The sequence below is a fragment of the Ptychodera flava genome, chromosome 11, assembly GCF_041260155.1.
Source record: "Ptychodera flava strain L36383 chromosome 11, AS_Pfla_20210202, whole genome shotgun sequence".
Taxonomy (NCBI): domain Eukaryota; kingdom Metazoa; phylum Hemichordata; class Enteropneusta; family Ptychoderidae; genus Ptychodera; species Ptychodera flava.
In genome coordinates this window covers 31,936,105-31,944,468 of record NC_091938.1, presented here as the reverse complement: position 1 = coordinate 31,944,468, position 8,364 = coordinate 31,936,105, and the positions used below count along the sequence as shown (strand labels likewise).

General features: G+C 35.1%; 2 protein-coding genes and 1 long non-coding RNA gene across 3 annotated transcripts in view; all 3 read left to right on the top strand.

Annotated features, from left to right (window-relative positions):
- The window catches only part of LOC139144120 (uncharacterized), a 386,360-nt gene that overhangs the window by 153,226 nt on the left and 224,770 nt on the right, over positions 1–8,364 (top strand). The window lies entirely within an intron of this gene.
- The window catches only part of LOC139144121 (uncharacterized), a 228,164-nt gene that overhangs the window by 28,760 nt on the left and 191,040 nt on the right, over positions 1–8,364 (top strand). The window lies entirely within an intron of this gene.
- On the top strand, positions 14–5,945 carry LOC139143119 (adhesion G protein-coupled receptor L4-like). The gene is made up of 11 exons (XM_070713273.1): positions 14–164; positions 1,149–1,218; positions 2,233–2,386; positions 2,827–2,876; positions 3,369–3,489; positions 3,769–3,866; positions 4,115–4,214; positions 4,419–4,546; positions 4,844–4,936; positions 5,343–5,408; positions 5,859–5,945. Exons 1-10 carry the CDS (start codon positions 53–55, stop codon positions 5,368–5,370), a joined length of 954 nt encoding a protein of 317 aa, XP_070569374.1. The 5' UTR covers positions 14–52; the 3' UTR covers positions 5,371–5,408; positions 5,859–5,945.

The following is an 8,364-nucleotide window of genomic DNA, read 5'->3' as shown; positions in this document are numbered from 1 at the left end:
AATTTCTAAAACAGAATATCAGGCATACTGGTTATCACGTGGGAAGAAAGATATGGAAACCTTGAGAGTTGAACATGAACACAGCTCAAGAGTAGCTAGAAGTGTGAACCAGACATCTGTAAGCGATGCTATTCTACCGTCATTTGATCTGTCAAACGATACAGGTAGGCAATTTTTTTCCAGCTGAATCTGTTCTCCGTTCGTATGTTTATGTACGGATACATATATAGGTCCTTTTGTAAACACATTTTTTCGTTGAAATAGCCATTGCCATAGATAAAATAAAATTCTAAGTTTTTACGCGATATTAAAGTATGATTAACACTATCATTTATAAAGTTCAATGTTTGTTCTCGCTACTGTTTCCTTAACACAAATGATATAAGCAAAAAATATCTTCTGGAACGGTAGTATAGGAAGATGCAGCTTTACTTTGTGATTTTATGCTTTCGCTTCATGAACGTCAGTGCTTGATAAGTCTCATCGATACCTAATTAGTTTGGTATCTCAGGGATAAAGGAATATACCAAAATGCTTTCGTTTAATGCCTGTGTTTATACACAGGGGCTCATGAATGGCCCATTAAAATATGAAGAAGCATAAATAATACTGTTATTAAACCATATTTTGTGTACGAGCGGCCTTTTTTCTTGTTGTCTCCTCTCGCTCCTAAATTTCCTTCCATGTGAGCCATGTGAGCCATGATGGTTCAGTAGTAATTATGTATGCTTTATGCTGTGCGCCCTCCTGAACTTTTAGTACAGGAGTTCTGTGTAGATCCCCTCCCCAATACTGTTACCATGCTAAGCTGTGGCTTGTAAGGCTTTCATGGTAATAGCGTGTAAAATGGTTGCCAAGCGAGGGCGTGCTTTATAGTGCATACATAATTAACACTGAATCGTCATGACTCAATGCACAAAGCGAGGAAACGTAGGACATAGATAGGATGAGAGAACAAGGTAAAAAAGGCTCGTACACAGAATAAAGTTTAATAGTAGTATTCTCTATTTTTTCTTATATTTTAATGGGCCATTCATGAGGCCCCTGTGGTTACAACGATTATAATGGAATATTTGTTATTGTTGTTGCTCAATGTATGACCAACCATCCAAAACTAATGAAAGCAATTTTTTGCCTCTTCACATTAGAAACAAGTGTTGCCATTGTGTATGTCTATCACAACTTTGGAGAACTGTTGCCTGTCGGCAATGCACAAGTGTAAGTATTCGTTTTATTCAATATTTAATACTTCTAGCTTGCCTATGGAATACATTTCAATTTAACTATCGGACATAGAAGGCTGTGCCGATGGTGGTAATGGTCGTATTTATGTAGTTATACTGTTTTTGGATCGAGCAATTTACTTATTCCCGGGGAGGGGGTGGTTACATAAAATTTTGTTGTGAATAACACACGGGCAGATTAACCAGAAGGATAGCAAGTTGACGTCCACAGTACATTCGTTGTTTGAATTCATGGATGCCTAGTATCAAGAGTTTTCTGTGTATCCTCTTTTCATAATAATATTCGCGAATAGTTGTCAGGTACCAATAACAAGGCGATTGCCGTGATGAAACATATCCTTGTGTTTTGTCATGAAGAGTGAATACAAATAAGTATCACGAGTAAAATAAGTTCACCTCTCAAAGATTATCTCTCCATACGCAGACATACCTTCATCTCAATAATCTCTCAATCTTTGAGAGTGGTACTTCTCCCTAAAGTTTGAAGTACATATGTTTTATTCGTCGTCCTTGAAAAATCACACGTTCTAAGAAGGGTAGTTTTTATGAAGTTTAACATATAGGTTTTACGATTCTCGCATGGCATGAGTGAAAAAAAAACGATGGCTATGGAGCAATTCTTTGCAAATGTGTCTATCTGGCCTCCTCTAATAATGTAGCAAGCTATTCAGGAGATCGAAGCACAGCTGACACATGATAACCTTTTAATTGGTTGACATAGGCTACTGTAGTCTTTCATAGAAACCATTGATCAAATAAATGTGGTTTTCTGTATGATATAAATAGTGGTTAACCGTACAAAGGTCTTGGTGTCACTCCCGTTCGGATACGTTAATAGCTATCTTCAAAGTAGATCAGGAATTGGCTGCCAATAGTTGCCTTTGAATGCTAGTAGCAGTTAAACAAAAATGTCATATACAAACCACATGAGAGAATGATTCCTCTCTGCGTGTAGATGAATAAGACTGATGTTTTTGCTTTGTTATAGGGACGAATCAAGACAATGGGTAAAGTCTATCACAGCGTTGAAACGCGTGCGGAAAGTGAACTCGCCTGTTGTATCAGTTACTCTATATACAGACTCTGGTGCCATTCAGAAAACGGAATCACTGAAATTTACAACAAAGATGTACCACAAAGAGGTAAAAGAAACAAAGCTATTAGTTCATAACCGAGTCTTAGTGATAAAGGTATTTGAGGTCTTGAATATTTTTTGTTTTCTTAGTAATAAATTGGCAGAATATTGTTTCAAATTACTTTACATAGACTGATATGATTACAAATGTTATTTCAAAATTTCAACAATATTTACTCGGTCATTGTTTTCTGTAATTATTGAACGTATAGATTCATTCTAACTCTGTTTCCAGTTCATTTTTAACCGAGCCTATTTCTTCCTTTTTATCTGCCTGTCTGGTTTTCTGTCTGGCTGACTGTTTCTGTATCTGTTTCTGTCTGTCTGTCTGTCTGTCTGTCTGTCTGTCTGTCTGTCTGTCTGTCTGTCTCTCTGTCTGTCTGTCTGTCTGTCTCTCTGTCTCTCTGTCTCTCTCTCTCTCTCTCTCTCTCTCTCTACATATGGCAGGTTGGTTATGATGCTGAGTGTGTTCACATGGCCTATGGAAATCCAAAAAGGTAAGGCAACCCTAAAGGGCTGCTTCATGAGTTTATTCATCCTTACTTTAACATTCGTGTTTCGTTTCGTTCAATTGAAACTTCATGGCTTATTTTGAAAATACTATGATACTCATTGTGAAAATTAGCATTTTTGTATTTTAGGAATAAAGATTTAGAAAACACGAGTACTTAGTGACTCAGACAAAATGATAATTGTCATTTTTTTCACAAAACAGTATCTCATAAAGTCACAGTCACGGAGTACTGTCAGAGCTTGTTTATATTGCCATGTTTTATATTTGTTGCAGTCAGCTTGCGCTAAATGGTAACGACAAAAAGTAGTCACTTATTTCGTTTTGTAACATATGCCTGTGTAGTGTTCGCATATTATGCAGCAAGGGAACCCGGAGTCACGTTCAATTAAATGTAGTTGTGATTGCTAAGTCACATCTATTCACGGAACGTAAATGTACTGTTCCATCCTAAAATGAAACTTTGATTCTTTGTCAGCATATGGGATTCACAACCTTGTAGCAAGGTCTCGTCAAAATCGAGTACGAGCTTCACAACATGTAAATGCAACGCAATTGGGAATTACGCCATATTGATGACTATAGGCGAGAAGCCTGTGGTACGTTTCATATTGCATGTTAATGTAGAAGTTGACTTTAGTAGTGTGCTTTACAATAGCAATCTAGGCATGCAATGTTTGAGAACTTCCCGGCTAAGCGATGGGTTAAATGTTAAAGAAGAACGAGAACAATGCGTTGCATAAGTTTATACTTAACTTGCGGATGTAACTAAGGTATGATGACTTGTGGAATTACAAAATACATCTGTCCATGGGACTTTTAAGTAGTCAATTACTATCACATAGTTTAACACCGTTTTCCTCTTCGATAATTTTCAGCCGTTTCCTATTGCTGCCCGACGGACGATAACAATTATCGTTAACGTGTTGTCAGTCCTGCTGCTTTTGTTATCATTTATGTTTGTGATCTTCTCCAGGTAAATATCAAATTTTTACATCTAAAATTTAAAAAATGGAGTTTATTTTTTGTATACGCACGTTTTATGTATTGGCCTTCATAATGTAGAAAGAGTGTATCTTATGTCCTTAACTCTTTCATGGCACATATGTGTGTTTGCAGCAAGAAAGATAAGAAATTACATTTGTTACTTAAGTTTCATGCATCTGTCTAATATCTGAGGATTGCTTATATATAATATTTATAACCGACGACCATTTTTTCTAGGATAACAACGGATAGATATAACTTGCTGAAAGTTTCCACACTGTCATATATTCTTATGCCAATACTGACCATTGCAAGCCTGTGTATCGACGAAAAGTCGGTGAGTCATTGATGTCATTTTATTTTCTGTTTCTTTGTGTTTGTTATGCCTATGTCGTCAGCTATCAGACTTCATCTGTACTCCATTTTCCATTTAATTTTTTAGGGTTTTTGTATGCACTAGACGATAGTTATATATTTCTGTTGAACCAACACTTCCAAATTTTGGCTTATGTGGTATTTTCCCCTTCCAACTTATTTTCAGCGAGCATGCCAAACGGTTGCATTAGCTGTGCAAGTGGCACAAGTCGTCAATGTCGCATGGACTTTGAATTTATCCATCGAGGCTTTTCTGAGACTCTCTTTCTACATCCACACAAGTAATAATGCAAGGTATGTGTACATCTTTAGCTTCTGTTGAGGTGAAAGGTTATTGGTCACGTATCAACAAGTTTTTACTAAGTTATTTATGAAGTACAGCGACGGTGAAAATAACAAGAAGCTTTTCGTCTTTGTATGATTCTGATATTCTATGATATTCCGTTTTAAATTTAATACCAATATGATGTTGAAAGAATGTTTGTATTCTGTACACAAAATAATGAATCCGATCAAGTGTAATGAAAAAGACAGGTGTAAATTAACTGACATATAATGCATAAATATGACTTCTATGTATATTCTCAATAGGCTTTTCTATGTATGCACTGGATGGATCCTGCCAGGGATATTGGTGTGTTGGTTTGCTATGAACCCAAGCGGAGCGATTGATGATGCAAAAAGGTAATCGCAATTTTGTGTGATAATAATAAGAAATTAGATCTAGTAATATACCTTGCAAATAAAACAAAAACATCACAAATGGTGTAGGCAACTCACAAAAAAGTAAAAACTTGAACCCTCTAAGCTGAAGTTTCCAAAAGAAGCGTTTTTCTGACAAAAAGATCCGGAGGTTTTCATGACTATCGCATGATTAGGTTTAAAAATATAATAATGAAAAGAATACAGAAGACTGTCTTAGAAGAAAGTTTATGAAAACAATAAATCATGTTACTTGTTAAATTTTTATCCATTCCCAGATAGGAATTTGCGGTTTTTACACACATAACATTACACTTCACATTGTTTACGCGAGCGTTAACAGATGATTTATGTGTTTAAACTATAGCATATTAATCTTTATTCACAGCTGCTGGAGCCAAATCGAAATTCGGTGATCTACGCTGTAACAGCCATTAATGTGACCATGGTTCTGGTGTGTTCTGTATCTTTACATTGAATAATTTATTCATCCATTCATCCATTCATTTATTCATTCGTTCGTTTGTTTGTTTGTGTTATATTCTATCAATCCATCCATCAAGCCATACATCAATCCAACCATTTATATACCTTTTATTCATCCATCCATTCGGTTAGCCATTCAGTCATCATCAAAGTTTGTAATAATATTTAACTTACAAGTGATGTAAGGTAATGTGTAACAATGCATTAAGTCTTTTGAAGGCTTCTAAAAATAATTAAGGTTGAAATATGTGTCTTGATTGCATTACCGTAGCAAAATGATAAATGAAAAATATCCGTTTAGAAGCCCCGTCGTAAAATAATTGTATATGTTTAATCTTTGGTTAATTGTTTTTCTATTAAAGTTTTACTTCTCTTGATAGGTGCTATAATACTACTTTCTTTCATTTGTCGATACTAGACAAGTATTTTCTGCCTGGGATATACTCACATTCTATACAACAAGGAGAAGAAGAAGTATGAACCTGATGAATGGCAGAAATTCTGGTAAGTCGACACTGAAATAGACAAAGTTTTTCAGTTTACATTAGCTATAGAATTCAAATGTAAAAATAAGACAAAAATATACTTTGCGTCATTTATTCAATGAAATGCATTGCGAAAGGGCTTGAGACCATTGGGAAATTGTATAGAGGAAAGAACGAAAAATAGATAGTTGTTGTCTTTTACTTTACAAGTCATGTATTAGACGTAAAATTTCAGTACTCATGTAACACTTTACCGAAAACACTTTACGTTTCAACTGTAGGGAGGAACTGAGATCTGATCATGCAGTTTTTGTTGGCAGACGCTACGTATTGGATTGCGGGTCATACGCCACTATTACTGATGATCTCGTTGCTGGCTATGTATTCGCGTTGGCGTCGTTTGTGTTTGTGAGTATGAAACTGTTTTTCTTTTTGTTTTTCAAATCTATTTCAGGCGTTTTCCCAATGCTTGTAACTCGCTCTTCAACATCGATATTTGGCTTCAAAAAAATTCACCTGCTTTATTTCAAAGAAAAGATTGCACCAACATTTTCATCAAAATGAGAAATGATATTTTGAAACATTTATTAAATACTACCGATTAAATATCAAATTAATTCAAATCATTAACTGTTTACGTTATGACAATCCGATTTCATCTTCTGAGTTTTCGACAAATCTCCTCGATTTGCATTAAATTAACGACACCCATAAAACATCTTGCTGCTTCTAAATTATGAATCTGCACTTTCATCATTCCACTGACTTTTAACTTATTCTAGGTTCACTCAAAACTAAGTAAGATACCGTTTATCATAGAGAAAGACGATGTATGATAGCCTTACAGCAACCCTGAGATGAAGTGCAAAATTCAAACATTCAAAAAAAAGTCAAACATATCTATCGGATGTACAAGCAGGGTATAAAAGTCGTCAAATCTATCACGTACACGATTGGAACTATTTTGAGATAATTGGATGGTGAAATTATGTCGATTTAATCTGCAAATGTAATCTCTTCTGCTTTTCTTTTCTTTTTAAATTAGTAAAACAATTGATTTATGAGTTATTTGTAAAATTGCAACAAACAGCTTTAGGTCACCTAACACTTTTGAGAAATTTGAAAAATATATATATATACACTTCTCTTCAACAGGCATCAGTAGTGTTTTGTCAGCATGTGCAACAAATAAGGAAGTAAGTAATTTGTTGCTCACTCTGTTGCTATAGTCATCAAGCTATAGATTTGGATCCATGGTTTTGGCAGTTTTCGACGTGTGTTTTATGCACCATCACAGCTACTGAACAATTCATTGACTAGCAACCCAATCCTTGTGCAAAATACTGGTGCAAACGATTTTCCGATTTATTCAAATCCAATTTACAATGTGCCTGTACCTATTAATAGCCAGGTTACAAGGGACTGACAGAGTCCCCAAAGTCCGACATGTTTGCCACCATTCTGTTATGTTTCTCAATGTGACTACTCTGAAACAGCGTACAGTGTAAACTGTGGCGAAGTATATCAATACAGTCGTTTAGAGTGGTGAACTCTAAATTTTATCATGTGACAAAAAGGAAGGCTGGACGCACATTTGGCCTGATGACTACCGCACAGTGTGCCACCTATATATTGCTCAAGGCTCCACGACCAAAATTCAGCCTTGCCATGTATAGAAGTTTTAGCAGATATGTTGCATCAAACCTTGTTAGGTAAAAACATAGTTTCTTGGTAGTCATGTTGAAAAAAAAAATCATTTGTGAAAAGTAGTATTCAGGCGATTTTTGTCGATATTTTTGTCATGAGTGAAGGTGATAGTATGAAAATTGTTGCAAATTGGTGGCGGAGTCAGAAGTCGTCGAAGTAAAAATCAGTATTTACAAACGCCATATTTATCTGGCAAAGCTTGAAAATCAGGAACCAAATCATCTGATTTTCAAAAGATTACTACAAAAGATACAGAAAGTAGAATATTGTATAGCAGTCAAAAAGAATAAATTGACTTTACACAACAAGAAATGGGTTGGTATTCTAACAATTCTTATTCCTTGAACCGCAATACAGTGAATTTGTTACATGTAGTTGGAAAATCGTATATGCACATAGGCTATGAGACATCTTGACTGACATTTATTGATATCATTGCATTGTAGATTTTGAAATAGACATGTATGTCCTCCCACTACTGAGATTGTAAACTATTTTGATGACCTCAATTGGAATTTTACAGTTAGAAAACCACCACCACAGATATGGACCCGAACCTATCACAATCTTAATTGATAAGCATTCGATTTTATGTAATCTGGAATTTTTTTGAGATAAACATTAGACATTCAATAATCTTGACTCTCTTTTATCCATCTGATAGAGTCATATAGTTATATCAATGCTTTGATTTCATATTATATTATGTTATGTTATTTGTAAAGGATAGGC